This window comes from Colletes gigas, unplaced genomic scaffold, assembly GCF_013123115.1.
Source record: "Colletes gigas isolate AHSC1104 unplaced genomic scaffold, ASM1312311v1 Colletes_gigas_Sc00016, whole genome shotgun sequence".
Taxonomy (NCBI): Eukaryota; Metazoa; Arthropoda; class Insecta; order Hymenoptera; family Colletidae; genus Colletes; species Colletes gigas.
This window is the reverse complement of record NW_025106645.1, coordinates 304,803-321,184: the sequence shown is the minus strand read 5'-3', so window position 1 is coordinate 321,184 and position 16,382 is coordinate 304,803. Positions and strand designations below refer to the sequence as shown.

Genomic DNA, 16,382 nt, shown 5'->3' with positions numbered 1-16,382 from the left:
TGCATGAAATATCTACTAAATTTTTTCAGAAAAGTTTCAAACGCCAAAGTTTGATAATTTCGTAGCGTAAATTCTTACGGCTAAAAATACCGTAATAAAGTTTTGTACGTCAGTTGGCATAATTTTATTTAGACTCTACGATCTTGTGCGCAACCAGCAATTAACCACTCGAGAAATTGCAGATGTCGGGATCCACATGTAATTCGTAATCCGTGCATTTAGTGGCATTTTTAATGGTCGGTACTTATACCTTTCTATGATTGTACCTATACTTTCACTTGGCATGTTATTATTACTAATATTATTACTAAGCGTCTTTATTACGCCTACGTATATACATGATTATTATATAGATAAAATATAACCAGAGACCCAACCTGTATTCAAAGCTTTATCTCGAAAATGACTCGATAATCATATAGTATTATCTTCGTTTGTGGTAGATTTAGTACGATTGAGACATTTCCCTTGGAAAAAGTGATCACCCCTTATAAAAAGTTTACGTACAACGACAGTACGGTTCTCCAACGCCATCGCATGCATTTCTTCTGTGTTTGTCAAACGCAAACAACATGTATGCCTTCTTCGTATTGGAAATCTATTCGTTTTATACGTTTGTTTTCCAGACACTCGATCCGATCTCTACTAGAATTTAAAAAAGTCAAGATGGCTTCTGTGTCCTAACGAAAATCAGTAAAGTTCTGTGCAATGTTCAATCGTTGATCAATTTTACACGCAACTTTTCTTGTGTGCTCACGTTTTGTACATGTATGTATACGTTTGTTTACTAATATAGACAAGGTTATATATAAATACAGATAAAATGATAATAAGAGACGATAATCTTTTCGTTCCCTGCACGAGTATGTACAAGTTTTTCTAAAGATCCTCGTTTATATGACACAGTTTGTCACATACGGCTATAAGAATAGTAAACACAACGAAACATTTTCAAAGTTCTCGAGTTCGAAGACTGTTTTGGTGTCCACGATTGTTGACCTTACAACCGACAGTAATTCGGAGACTTCCTGGTTTCTAAATGTTTGATTATGTCGAGGAAAATTTCGAGCGTCCGAAACTTGTTCTAGAAATGGAAGATTCAGGTTCAAACTGAGGTAGAATTTAAACACCAGTACCGATTCGAGCGCGATTATTCGACGAACGGTTCGTTCCCCAGGTCGCGGTTGACGGGCACAAGGAGAAGACGCGTATCGTGACGTATGTCCCGCTCGTCAACCCTTGTTTCCGGCGTTGCGTAATCGTGTGCCGTCGGGACCCCCGGGTGCCGAGGCGTTCGCGCGTCGGCGACTTTTTACGCCTCGGGCGTCAATCAAAAACCTTACGGTTACTTTAATTAACTAAGTCGGGGGAGATGGGGACGCGGTGCTAGAGCCGCGAAGCAGAGGTGAGCTACGACAGGATGAGGGGAGGAGGTGAACGAGCGGGACGTCGTCACGTCAAAACGAGTTCATTAAAACCGCAGTGCGGGTCCGTCTAACCTCGAAAGAAACGCATCGGCTCACCGCCCGGCATTGTTTCACGTTTCGTACGGCGAATCGGCCCGCCGAACGCTCTCGCGAGGCTTGCGTGCAAGCACATCCCGTCGAGGGCCGCCTGGTATGCGCGACGTACGGGTTAGGCCACGTCTAGACACGTATCGATGGCTCCCAGACACACGTTCTACCTCCTTTCCTCAAATTTACCTTTTCGTACGCCACAAACTTCGCTATTTCTACGTACTCTATAAATATCACGACTCCATTTAACGTACGAATTTCTCGTCACGAATGTTGGTGGTTCTCCTCGTAAGTATAGTATTTGTTCTAGGTTGCTTATACGGAAGAGATACAAGAGTTCTAGATGGGTGTTAATTTATAAATAAATTTATGAATGAAACTTCTTACATAGTATTTGTTCGACAGCATCTTGGTTAAATTGTTTACATGGAAGACAAGGTAGGGACTAGAGTTCTAGGTGGATCTCAATTTACAAATGAAACGTAAACAGGAATTGGTTTAAGGGGGCAGTCTCATGTGAGACCTGAGAAAAATCAATTCCTTTTTAATTTCATTTTTTGGAGGTATATGTATATATTTAAGACTGTACTGTTAAATTATGAAAGATAAGTGTCAGGTATTGTGAATTGTAGAACATTTTTTATATAGCCATTGAGTAATTACGGGATTTATTGCTCTGGACGATTACCTTGCACAGAGCCTAGACATTACTATATCGAAAAGTTTACGACAGGGTCAAGAGACATCTGCTATTTCTAAAAGTCGAAATTCTAGCGTTTGTCTTTGTGTAAAAATGAATAAAGATGGTTAAATTTTGCAATGTTTACATGAGACTGCTCCCTTAAGAACGACTAAACTATGACTCCAGAAATTCTTCTCATAAGCAACCATAGTAATCGTTCAACTTATACCTAATTTGCTTAAATTGAAGAGGAGAGTAGACCACAGTGTTCCAGGTGGGTTCTGACATAACAATGAATCAATGAATGAAACTTAGACTAAAGAAAGTTTGCAGATCGAATAAAATATATTTAGTCCGTGTAAAATGGCGGCGGTTACGGCCAAAAAATAAGCAGGCGCTGCAGTACCGCGGGGGTTTACCCTTCTCTCTCGGCTGGGTCTTATTGGCGAGCGTGCGCCCGGCGTGCCGGCGCAAATAAATCTCTTTCTAATTGCTCGCTGAAAAACTCGACCGCGGTTGCGCCGAGTAGATGGCGCCCGACAAAGGGCCCAGCGCTAAAACCTCATCTCGCCGTGGTTTATTTAGCCCCGCGGCGGAGTCTCGGGCATCCGCCAGCACCACGGCTTTGTTTATTGATATTTACAACCAACGTGACACGGGATACGACGCCGCTGCCGATGGTACGCTTTTGTCCGCGATGCTGACTCGCGAGTTACGTCGGTTTTTTCGACCGCGAAACGTCGGCGTCCCCTTGTCATACGACCGCGCGCAGGTGCAGATTCTTGACCGTAAGGCCTCCGCTGCCACCAAATAGAAAACAGGGGCAAGAAAACTTTGGGCATTATCGAAATAAAATATTTGAAAAATAAATATTAAAATAATAATCTCACTCGGGGTGTTACTTAACCCTTAAGTGGGCCCTCAATCTCAACTGAATTATTTTACTTACGTTGATTCTTATCAAATTGCTAAATGGAAATCAATAAAGCATTTAAAAAATGAGCTAATGGAAGATTACATAAATTTTCAAACAATCACATTGATATATATTAAACTATAATTATTTTAAATTTGCGGATTAAAAGAACACAGACGAGGTACCTTACTATCTAACCTCAATGTTACGACACTATGCAAACAATTAAGATGGAGAAAACAGATCGTATAATGGTTCCACTTTTGTTTTAAAAAGTCTCTGAAGCTCCGTGGAAGTTAGCAAACTGAATTTTAGGGCAGTCGACGATACTTTGGATCTGTATTAAGCACTCTTTCAAAACTACAGTCTATGTAATGGCGTCGCCCTAGCGAGGCTCCTCCAAGTAAGGCGAAGCCGGTCAACCCATGAAAAACGTAATGGCTACAATTTCCTGAGATTGCTGGAGCACACTTTTGATTGATTTTAAGGAAAGCAATACCGCGATAAACGGTGAACGTTACCCTAATTTATCGCGACAATCGTCGAAAAGACTTTAAAACTCTCTAAAGGCATGCGACTTCTCAGCAACGCATCGATTCGTACGTTTCGTGTCCGTAGCGATAAAAATATTACGATTTATCAATATTAAGCAACTCATTTAGTACGTACCCGTCGAAGGTCTTTGTTATTCGCTCGCACCAATAATATAAGATAATTCTACGGACGAAGAGTTCGTATTTGGACCTAAGTATAGTTGAACAAGTTGAAAGAAACGGCTAGACTCGTTTCGACGCTGGTCGTTGTCACGCTTCCATAGTCTTACATATTTTAAACAGTATTAGACTTGCCCAGCCAGGCTATAAGCCTAGGTGATAGTCTAATCGTCCGGGCTCATCCTTGCCAATCATTTATCTACGCTCGGGCCACTACCTCGGGGCTCTTATTAAACTTGTTGAACTATACCAGTTGAGTATGAGATGCATTTTAAATTGAGGTCTGTGAGATTCTGCCGCCTGGCCTCTTCCTTTCTCACGAGATGAATTCGGTTCAATTCTAATTGGCGAACGAGTGGAAGTGTATAGTACGATATTGGATGCAGTCACGACACACCGTTGGATACTGAAATTTGTAGGAAACGTGAAAGGGCTCAAAACTAAAGACGAACGCGAGTCGAAGTCGTGGAACCGGAGATTAGGCAAGCATCATCGACGTTTCCCAATCTACGATACGTTAAGCACGACCGTGGCTGGGTGTATCTGTTGTCTACTATTCCAAGAAAATTTCACGATCTTTCTCTATATAATGCATAACATAGAATTCGAGACTGCGTCCCCTAAGGGGGAGCATCGATTATCGCGATCGGTCTAGCCGCACGAAAGGACATCCGTGGCTGTACGGCAACCGCCGAGAATTCAGGTAAAAAACGCACGGTCCGCGGTTCGAAATTTATGCAAATTCGCGTGACGAGTCAGCACCGCCTTGCGACGGAATACATAAGCACACGAGGCGAACGCAGAAGCGAGAGATGATGAAGAAGCGGCGAAGGAAGACGTGTTCGGACCGGGCATAAACGCCGATGGCCACTGGAAAGACACGGTGGCAAGCTGCTCCCTTATCTCTTTCCCTCCAAAATTCTTATTTCAATAACGAACAACTTATCGTTTGCTACTCATCGAACGAAATTAAAAAATTTCTAGCATAGATTTCGTTTTCGATCGACTTAAAATAAAATTCGAGATTATTCTGTAAACTCTAGAAAAAGAGCATCTGAAATTTGATGTTACGTTCCTTTCTCAGCCACAATGTCTGGTTTATTACACTAGAACAGACCTGGATACTTCTAAAATAACACTAGTTGAAATATTATTTCACATACATGTCATTTTATTTTATAATTATTTTCATGCCTGTAATCACTTCCGAAATAATATTATTTGAAATGCTATTTCAAATAACATGTTATTTTATTTTATAATTATTTGAAATAATTATGAAATTAACATTAATATTTGGATTTTCGAAATTTTGTTCCTCTTATCAATTCTGCGGCTGGTTTATACTTTTGTTGACTGTTTTTTCGATACAATATTAGATGAACTTAAACAAAAATCTTTTATTAATGAACTTTTTGAAGAGAGAATTTTGCTCAAAGCAAATTCTCATAATGATTTCATAGGATAAAATCATTTATTGATTATCTTCAGGATTATTTCTTTTGACCAATTTGAAATTGGACATTATTCCTATTTTCAAATAAAGGTCTAAAATAAATTATTTCAAATAGTTATTTCTTATTATTATATCAAATGAAATTTGCCCAAGCTGCATTAGAACTATCGACAATGCTGGTGTATTTATTTGTACCAAAGAAATTAAAATGATAGATACGCGAAGAAATGTATAATGCAATGAAAATAAGCGTTTACTCGTTCTCTTTTAGAAAATTACGATAAATTTTTTTCAAAGTATATTAGAAATTAAGAATGGGTAATTTTGATTTGCTTTGGCAGTTCCTAGCGTTAATCGAGCCATTTCTCTTTGGCGCGCCGCGAGGCTGTGCAAGCCGGTGGTCGGTTTTCTGCGACATTTAGGATGAAAAACAAAGAAGAAAACGAGGAGGATCGCGTCGCTGGGTCGCTGGGACCAGCAACGGCTTCCGACGTAGCTCCCGGCGGGGCTGGTAACAGCCCCCGCTGTCGATATCGACGATGCATACTCAATGAGCGACAGATCGTCGCCGTAGGGTGAAGGGGCGTGAGGCGTCGGAGGGGGAGGAAGGCGAGGGGTACAGCAGCAGCCGGGACAAGGTTTCAGAGTAAAAAATTACGCCAACGTTTCGCCTGCGTGAATCCGAGAGCGCGGCCTGTTTAATATTTATGAGAGGCATCTAGGAATAATCTACGTCTAAATGAAAACGCTCCCGTCGTTTCGAGACACCGAGATTCACCTGGCCAGCTGCTTGATGGAGTTCCTTTGCGCCAACACGCACGAAATTACAACGTAATTCGAACCACAGTGGTCACTCGCTAACGTTCGCTACACCCTTTCCCTCGATATCATTCGCGAAGTCATCCCCATCGATTCGTTAAACGTACGTACGTATAAGATTCGCCAGACTTCTTCGAAAACGTGGAAAACGAAGTTTGAAAATAAATAGATACGAAGCAATTCAAAACGCGATACAAAAGAATAAACAAACACCGATGATCGTTAGTGAATGTGTGTTGAAGGCGCAACATTATTAAAAATGTGAGACTTTGCTGTTTTAAATTTGTGAAGAAAACTATGTACTTTGAGTTTTAAACGATTTTAGTACTTGTAGAAGAAAGAAACATTCGATATTTTACTCACTTTCGACTGTAATGCAATCAATCTTAACAGAGATAATAAACGACAATTTTCAAGCACCTCCCTCGATAACGTTCGCGTCACAGACTCGAGTCAACGAATATTAACGAGGGATCGCTGTATTTGTTTTTAAAGCGCTTGTTCATAAATTAGAATTCATCGACGGACCTTTGTACATCTGAAATTGGAAACAAATAGGAAAGAAATATTTAATTTTGGTACTTTAGTATGTATATGGTGAAAAATAAATTATACTGTAAAGTACTTTGTCTACGTTTCATGCAGAAATAATAAATTCATCGCTTGATCCTCCAGTGGCTTATGTTTGCTCCATTCTACTGTGCACGCAGGAGAACCGTATTTCGAGAGCTCGCGTCTGATCATAGACGATCTCGATTCACTATCTACTTACGAAGCCCAGCGCAGCGTTGAACTCTATCCTTGCGAGCTACAAGATACTAAAACTCTACATTCTATCGTTTAATTCTCGGTTAGAAGTTTCCAAATCCCATGGGATCTTTAACAACAATATTCCTTACTTATGGAAGCTTTTTAAGTACTCGAAAAAAACATAACTTATTTTGCGATTGAAATTAATTGGAAAATGAATTAATAGCATTGACGACAGGGGTTGGTATACGTCTAACGTGTACGGTATTTCAACACGAAGCAACAAATATTCGAAACGAACGTTCCGGGCGATATTAGTAAGATTAATATCTTGGAGAACGGGTCGAAGGGATATGCTCGCGAAGCTTTGGCCTTTCCCTAGCTTCGGTTGACCGATATTCGTCGCTGCTTTTATCGAGTGATGTATGTGAGCCGTGGATGCCGTAATTGCTGCTCGCGAAAATGTAGTCCTTGACTTGATAATACTCGCCGATAGCGCCACTACGCTTCAACGCGGCTCTGTTAACTGTAGTTACAACCTAGTTACGACAGCGCCAAGCACGGACGATAAAACTTTCGGAGGCTTCGAAAGATTATGGCGAATGCTGACGCAAAAACGGGGAATTTTTGTTCCGTCTGATTAAAACGCCCCCCTGCTCGAAATAATTGGAAGCATCGCTAGCAAACAGTCACATTTCATTTCATTTGTTTTGTTTCGAGATTTGTGTAGTACCGTGCCTTAATAAACTTCTTAAAAAAATATACAATTTCGAAAAACCCCAATTTCAAGACCTTCGGAATAATAACTTGTTTTCTTTAGTGCACGTGATCTATCACAATATTTTATAGATGGAAGATAACTCAAAAACTCTGAAAAAAATAAAATAAACGTTGGAAGTAAATTTCTTATTCCTACTTGCCGAAAAAAAAAATGTTGAAAAAACCTCTCGATAAATAAAAACTACGAACCGTGTCGCGTAATGGTTTTTCGACAGACTTCGCGCCGCGCGAAGGTTATCTATTCCATTAACGGATTAGCTGTATCTCATACCTCGAATAATCGAAACGGGAGCTGGACAATTAAACGCAATTACTCTAATGGCGACCGGCTGCGTGAGCAATGACGCGATATGAAACCAATAGAACGATGGCTGGACGCTATAATTTCTCCAACATTGATAAGGCCGATGCCTGACATTGTTCCACGTTTTTAACACACTCCGTTTGACCACCGGCTACGATGTTTATCTACATATAATTACTTTGTTTTCGAATGAAGCGCATCGGCAAACCAGTTTACGCGCCGTCCAACCTACACGAGCTTATACGGACGCGAACTGCACGGCAACCATAGAAGCTAATTTATCATACTGTTATTACGTTATGCAGCAGCTTTCTAAACTTTAAAAATAACTATTTAACCCGTTTCGATCGCTGCAGGAATATCATTAATTTACTGTGAATTATTTCGGTATTAAGGGTGTATTCTTGTCTAAAATATATTTTCAACTTTTTCCGGCATTTTTTTAAAAAGAAACTATAAAACTTTTTGTGCATCGATTGTGACACACATATTTAATAACATTTAAAGAGTACAAATTATTTTTGTAAACAAAAAATAATCACAATTGAACTGTGTTTTGTTAACGAAAGTATTATAAAGAAAAAGTGTCTTGCTGGTGTGCATGATTCCGACCGTTCCTTTAATCTGAAGCAAAGAAACAAAATGGCATGATAGCACTTTGAAGTTATAATACTGGTTTTTTTTTTATTTCTGTAAGTCTATAACATATTTAAAAAGTATGAAAGAATAAACATTTTTTAGAAATCCGTGGTTTATGCGATAACAGCACGTCTGCTGAAGATTCTGTGCAAATTTGAAGTTAATCGGTGAAGTAGAACTTGAGATATCGTACACACCAGTCCAAAAAATGTGGTTTCGAGAAAAACGCGCTTTATTCGCTACAACTACGAGCTGTGCTCTTCAAACGGCTGTAACTTTGTAAATATTACGAATTAAAATAAATCCTAGTGCACACATATTTTCAACGACATATACTTTAAGAAAGTGCAATAGAAAAAAATTGATTTTTTTTAAATTCCAGACAAGAATACCTCCTTAAGACGGGGTTGTAAGGAAGCAGCTTAAAATTGTGTACGTTTAAAATTTGGTAGCAGTAGGTTTATTAATTTGAAATTTTTATTCACTGTCGCGAGTAATTTCGATAAAATGTTCACCTGTATTTGGATTCGGCAATACCAAAAATCTCCAAATAACAAATTTGATCATAATACGTTCAAGAGAAAAATTCATGCGGTAAAGAATCCTGTACAGATATATAAATATATAGAGAATGCTCTAAGTGCTATTTGACAAAATTACAATCTTTGTATAGAGGGCAGAGAATACTTTTGATAGAAGTAGCGTGTTGTCGGTGATAGATAATAATTTCCTAGTAATCATATGTTTCCATAAAATCAATGTCACGGTCATCCCCGTGTGAGCCTCTTCGAGACTAATTAAAGTTGCATGTAGATACACGTGCCCCGTATCTACACTTTCCGAGGGGAGATCCTGGGGACGACGCCCACGCGAATCGTGGATACGTGCACGTGTTTCCGCATGCAACATTAATTCTTCCTGAAAAGGGCCTAACATTTTACGAAAACATATTTTTATTAAAATGAAAAAACTGTTTTAAAAAAAATTTCAAATTAAAGCGTACGGTTCCAGCGATCTTTCTTCGCCCTCCCGTGGTTAGCCTATTCACGGAGTCGACCGACTTCACCCCATCGGTTAATGGCTAAATCGTCGTATCTGCGGTCGCAATTAAGCTTTCAGCATCATCGGCGTGTCAGATACGAGTCTCGATCCTCCCTTCGAGTCCCCGCTGTTACGCAACAGCGCTCGAAATCACAGTAGGAAATACAGCCGCGAATTATTTCACCAATCATCACGATTCGCCCCTCCAATCCATCCAGGCCGCGTGCAGACCCGTCGCTGACACAAAATTGGAGGTTATATCGCAGTGGCGTATCGCTCGTTGGATCGAGTTATATTCCCGCGGCGGGTCGATCCCCGGGCGTACAGAAAGGGACCCCCATCGGCGTGTTCTGAATGATCCAATCTGTCCGCACAATAAATAATCACGCGTATCGGTACGGCCTACCTGCGCCCTCCGTAAGCCGAAAGCCGTAACAAACTAATCCGTCATCGGTACCGGACGACGGCCGCCCGTACAAATCGCTGAAGGGTTTTTCGACGGCCAGCAATCAGCAACGGCGGCCCCGGGAATCGATGGAGAGGTGAGAGGAACCGCCACGCGAAACGTTCGCGAATTCTGAACGCGCACCCGACGAAACGAGTCTGTTTAATCGTCCTTTGTCGCTCGTCGAGAGCCTGCAACTACGGTGGAATCGTTGTTTTCGTTCAAATACAAGATTCACGATTTTTTGGAGGTCAAAGACGCCGCACGAGACCAGTAAATTCGACTTGTGGGGTCCATCGCTTCCCGTGCTCGCCGCCAGAGGGACTGTTCCTCTCGCAAGCACTCAACCGACCTTCCGTCTGTATACAGGGTGTTCGACCGCTCCTGGAAAAAATTTTAATGGTAGATTCTAGAGGCCAAAATAAGACATAAATCAAGAATAGCAATTTGTTGATCGAGGTTTCGTTAAAAAGTTATTAATGTGTACCGCCTGTAGATAGGCAAACTGCATACAACTGCGTGCGCGCGATTGTGGTTCTCACTCAGCATGAGAAACTCTACTTACTTAACGTATCGATAGCTTTACAGTTTTCTAAGTGAGAACCACTAACAGCTGTTCGCAGATTGCTGTTCTACAGGCGGAATTTTAAATATTAGTAACTTTTTAACGAAGCCTCAATAACAAAATTTGTATTCTTGAGTTAAGTTTCATTTTGGCCTCTGGAATCTCCCATTGAAATTTTTCCCAGGAGTGGTCGAACACTCTGTATATATGATCCTCGACCGACCCCAAATATCCTGGCGTCTAAGGCAGGGTCTGCTAGGATGCCTTACTGACGAGTCCGCTAGCACACCTGGGACGAAACGCTTTTCGTATCCTTTCTTTATCATCTAATCCACAGGACCCCCAAAGACTCCTTTTCCAACGAGTGTTACGTACATAGTTCCAGCTTCTACTCCCAAGATTCCGCGACACGTGCTGCAACGCGTGCAACACCGGGACCCATTCACAAGGTGTTAATGTATACATTGTTTTCATCCAAATACAGGATTCACGTTTTTTTGGCGATCAAAGACGCTGAATGAGACCAGTAAATTCGACTCCTTTTCCAACGAGTATTACGTAGTTTCAGCTTCTGGTCCCAAGATTCCGCGACACGTGCTGCAACGCGTGCAACATCGGGACCGGTCCACAAGGTGTTAATGTATTCAAATGTATACGCGAACGGACGACATACATATGTCGCGATTTCCTAACTCGGTCGTCTGGTCGAGCATGCGAGCAGGTATCGCAGATACCTACGTTTCCTACCCGACAGAGAGGAGGGCGGAGGGGGGAGGGGGATAATAACAGCCGTGTAAATGCGTCACTAGGGCCCCGTTCGTTCGCATAATGCTATAATGCCTCTTTTTTTTTTTTATTTCGCTCGCCCGCTCACTCCCACAATGCAACGTCGGGTTCCCCTGTGCCCCGTGCCCCTCGCCGCTCACCCGCGCCGTCCCCCTCGCTGCTTCGGCGATTCCCACTTCCTGCCTGGCATCGGTGATGCGCAGTGCCACCTTAACAACAACGAAATTCCCCAGTGGTGCAACGGCCCCGTCGCTCGCGCTTTGTTATTCATCATTGCTTTTCTATCCTTCCTTTTTTTCTCGTCCAACGCGAGTTTCACGCATGCGGACCAGTGGGTCGACAAGATTTTCATAGTGAAAATGGGACCGGTCACGGCGTCGTTCACTTAACATACACGAGTGACGGGACTACTCGCTATGGAAAACAATTCTCAAGTTGAAACGTTAAAGGAAGTACATTTGAATAGAATTCGTAAAGCCAGATTACGAAAATAAGTACCAAGACAAATTTTAGGTTATGTAGTTTACTATTGTTTGAAATATGTTTTGGTCTGGCAGCGAACCGTGTTACTGTTAGCACATCTCTTCTGTCATCTTAATTTATATTTCAATTTTAATAGCGGCCATTGGCAATAATTTCCCATACAATGAGTATTTTCCTTGCAAAACTGACAACCTATCGTTCCGCAAACCTTACCAAACAGTAATAGACTTGGTTGTAAGAAGAAATAATAATTTCTAACAATTTTAATGGTGGTTATCAGTAATAATTTGTTATACAATGCGCCTTTTACCCGTAGAAGCGACAACCTACATTCGACAAAGCTTGCCAAACAGCAGTACACTTGGTCGGAAGAAGAAATAATAACTTCAAATAATTTTAATAGTGGCTATCAGTAATAATTTGTTATACAATGTGTATTTTCACTGTAGAAGTGACAACCCACGTTCGACAAACCTTGCCAAACTTAATCGTAAGAAGAAATATATTTAGAATTGGAAAGTCCAAAAGGGGGTAGTTGCCCAAGAAAATGAAGATGACCAGACACAAGTGTTTGGAAACGCTCGACCTATTATCGAACGATCCAATCTCATTGTCGTGTCTGAGCGCGTCAGTGTTTTTCTTTTTTAATTAGGGTCGCGAGAAGCATTTTGTTGCTAGCGACGATCACAATGGAGCACGTGCCCGTCGTTTGTTTGTCGGTCGAGGGAATCTTAATCGGAAACACGATTATCGCGATCGTTATTACGGCGTCCCCGCGTATCCGTGGCTCGCGACGCGGTATCGAGACGACGAAAAATGGCTGGAAATCGAAACACTGTTTTACACGGCGATCACGTAGCGCGCTACAACGGTGACACGGTGCTGTGACAGCCGGAATACGAGCGCGGCAAAGCGGTACACACGCGTACCCCGTCACCGTTCCTTTGTACTGGGACCATTTGTTATTTTGTACATATTCATAACGCCGTTACATCACCGCGTACCGATGCATTCTCTCCTGGCGTTTTCCTCTTCTCTCTTTTTTCCGTTTCTCGTTCCAGCCGCCGCGGACGACCGAGCCCCGTCGGTTACACCGTGCATCGATAGCTGCTGCTCAATCCGAATTCATAAAAAGGGATTCTGCACGCTTCCACAGCCGACCGTTCGACAGCTTTTCGATTTACAATTATTCGCTGAAAACTCGACATCCGCGTGTTTGCGATTCCCCTGTAACTCCATTTTTGTTCGGACAAAGTTTCGTTTAGTTGCTCTTTACCTTCCGACGGAAAACACAAGTTTCATTTAACGCGTTGGCTGATAGCCCAAACCCCTCGAATCGTCCACGAAAACGAAACATTGTTTCTATACTGTTCGATTATTAATAAATAATCATTGGCAAAACTGAATCTAACAATGAGAAACACTGTCCATTGTCTGCATACGAAGACCGTATTGGCACCATCAGGTCTAAGGGCCTGAGACTGTTTGCCAGCGAGGGCCAGGGAAATAAACATGGTGCAGGCAATGGTTTCTTTTTCTTTATGTGGACGCCGGATTTTCTTTTCGGGAATCTAACCGTCACCTCACTTCTCGTTTAGTTTTAACAGAGTAAAGACGTCCTTCCAAACCGTTAAATAAAGTTTCACTTATAAGTTATAAAAAAGTATTGTTTTCTTCACCCATTTCCAATATATGTATACGATTGGAAACTAGCGTACCCACAATTTGTCGTTGAACTTATTTTTACTGCTTCCTGTCTAGGTATTTATTTTCATTAGCAACTAATCTTGAGAATTAATTTTGTTTGACTCCTTAGTGAAAAATCACCCATACGTGTTAAGGAAACACTAGCTATGGAGCCTTGGGCGAATTGGTTCTCTGTTAACCCCTTGCCATACAATGACAAGTCTGACTCGTCACAAGTCCTTGATTGATGTAATAGTAGGATGCCTGCGTATGTGTGCAAGGAGTGTGCGTGTAAGAAGACGGGGCAGTCGACGAGGCTCCCCCTGCTGGGACGTGGCTGTAAGCCTTAGATATAAAGTGAAGTATTGTATCTTTATGTTGAATAAACTATCTTAAGCACAAACGAACATTACATGGTGTCAGAAGTGAAGAACATTAAATTAAATTAAAAAGAAGAATTGCGAGAAGGTCTCGTTAATCGTGGGAAAGGAAGTAAAGTGGTAACATAACCTAAAATATTCAAAGACCACGTGGTAACGATGGATAATTTTAAGCCTCCAGTGGGACTGGATTTGAAGGATAATGCAGCAAATAATTTAAAGAACTTCAAACAAAGGTTTGAAATATTTGTAACAGCTATTAGCGAGAAAGAAATAAAGGAAACTCGCAGAGTGGCAATGCTGTTGAATTGCATTGGAGAAGATGCGTTAGATGTGTTTAATACATTTGGACTGCTGGCAGAAAGTCTCACAACTAAATCCATATTTGAGAAGTTTGAAGAATATGTGAAGCCTAGAGTGAATATAATAATAGAGAGACATAAATTTCACACAAGGCGTCAACAGGTGAATGAACCATTCGACAGTTTCCTTACTGATCTGAGAAAACTGCGGACTAAACTGCCAATGGTGAAAAAGTTACTAAAACCAAAGATTCGTACTGTAATTCATGCGCTAAGAGATAAGCAGCGAGTAAAAAAAATGTATTATGATCGCGGTGCAAAAGAGAGAAAGGAGTTTAAGATAGGTGATACGGTAGTGGTAAGAAATAAGACTGAATGGGAACCGGCGGTGATAACGGAAATATGCAAAAAACCGAGATCGTACTTTTTAAGAAATAAAAGGGGCAATACAATTAGGCGTAATTCGTATCATATTAAAAAGTCTGTAAACAGCGCAAGTGATGTCACCGACATTAATATTGAAGACGAGATAACTCTGTGCGAGGAGAAAGACAAAAAAGATATAAGCGATAAAAATAATATTATTACTAGAAGCGGTAGAATTGTAAGAAGACCGGCGTACTTTAACATTACCTAATATTAAAGCTAAGGAAGGGAGGTGTAATAGTAGGATGCCTGCGTATGTGTGCAAGGAGTGTGCGTGTAAGAAGATGGGGCAGTCGACGAGGCTTCCCCTGCTGGGACGTGGCTGTAAGCCTTAGATATAAAGTGAAGTATTGTATCTTTATGTTGAATAAACTATCTTAAGCACAAACGAACATTACAATTGATGCCAAGTTTCACAAGCATGAGGCTACTCACTCGTCATCGAGTCTTATTAATTAAAATCAACACATTTTCACATTCACGAGGTATTCGTAAAACGAATCTATTCTTTTTCGTGGCCATTCATCGTACGAAAAAATTTAAATAAAATTGTAATTGGAATTAAATCGTACGTCAAGGGGTTAAACGACACCCTGTGTGCTTTCAATATTAAAAAAATATAATACTGAAATGTAAGAATTAGAACAAGTGAATTTTACTTGTCTAACACTTAAAAGACGAACGTGTTTTTAAGGTAAAAATGATTGAAAACGTCTCCAGACGTCGTAGGACCCAGATGACACAATGTTTACAAGTACAGACGACGCAGAGTAACGACGACACAGTGTTTTCAGGCACAAGGAAGTTTTCGACACGGACGAGAATCTTCGATCGACAACATTATTGAAACGGTTCAGGATAAACCGACCGAATATTGCTCCATCGAAAGGAAAGATAATTTTAACAGAGTCTAATTGCGAAACATCGGGGTCTTGAACGAAGTTCGAGAGGACGCGAGAATGGACGCGGTCCCGTTAGTCGTTTACGTAGCTTTATGATAAAATGTTAGATGCAGATCGGAGCGAACGTTGAGCCACATCTCTCGGCTAGGAGATCCTGCATTACGTGAGAAATCTTAGGGAACCGTTATTGTATATCCTACTGGCTGTCGTTCGCAAGACACAAAGGCCCTATTCATCCGCATGCAATCGCATGCATAGGAACCGATCCTGACTTCCAGCGTGCCTCGCATCGCTTCGCGCCATCCTCTTCGGGTACCTCCTTGCTCGCTCAACCTCGTTAGATCGCGGCAAAAGAATAATATCCGGCGTCAGGACTGCCGTTCCACAAAATGAGATCCCGATTAGGTATACCGAGCTTCCACAACTTTCTCCGAAACCTCCCGTTCTACAGGATGTTGAAGAAACTTGGGACCAATCTCTCCCGGGGACGTCGAAAATTCTTCAGACCACCGTTGTTATACAAGTTTTTAACATGTATGATTACTACCGCTGGTGTTCGTACACTATAATAGTGATTTACTTCGCTAAATGGAAAAGAAACTTGTTTAAATATATAATTTTTCTTTCTTCGTACATTGAGATAATCGAGGGCTAAGTTTAAATAAATTAGAAATATGATTTGTCGATCTTGCCACGTTGGACACCGATTCTCGTCTGATTACCAGCGTTAAACTATGTTGGCTGTGATCAGTACTAACAATAAAATGAATGACTGCTTTTTTAAAATAAA

At 41.2% G+C, this 16,382-nt stretch overlaps 2 protein-coding genes across 2 annotated transcripts in view; one reads left to right on the top strand and one right to left on the bottom strand.

Annotated features, from left to right (window-relative positions):
• The window catches only part of LOC122400276 (homeotic protein distal-less), a 118,757-nt gene that overhangs the window by 14,895 nt on the left and 87,480 nt on the right, over nt 1-16,382 (bottom strand). The window lies entirely within an intron of this gene.
• Nucleotides 13,885-15,068, top strand: LOC122400277. The gene has a single exon (XM_043401645.1). The coding sequence runs from the start codon at nt 14,122-14,124 to the stop codon at nt 14,899-14,901; it is 780 nt and encodes a 259-aa protein (XP_043257580.1). The 5' UTR covers nt 13,885-14,121; the 3' UTR covers nt 14,902-15,068.

What these genes read in the sequence shown, in the direction of transcription:
- LOC122400277 (XM_043401645.1), top strand. Translation starts at nt 14,122, where the DNA reads ATGGATAATTTTAAGCCTCCAGTGGGACTGGATTTGAAGGATAATGCA.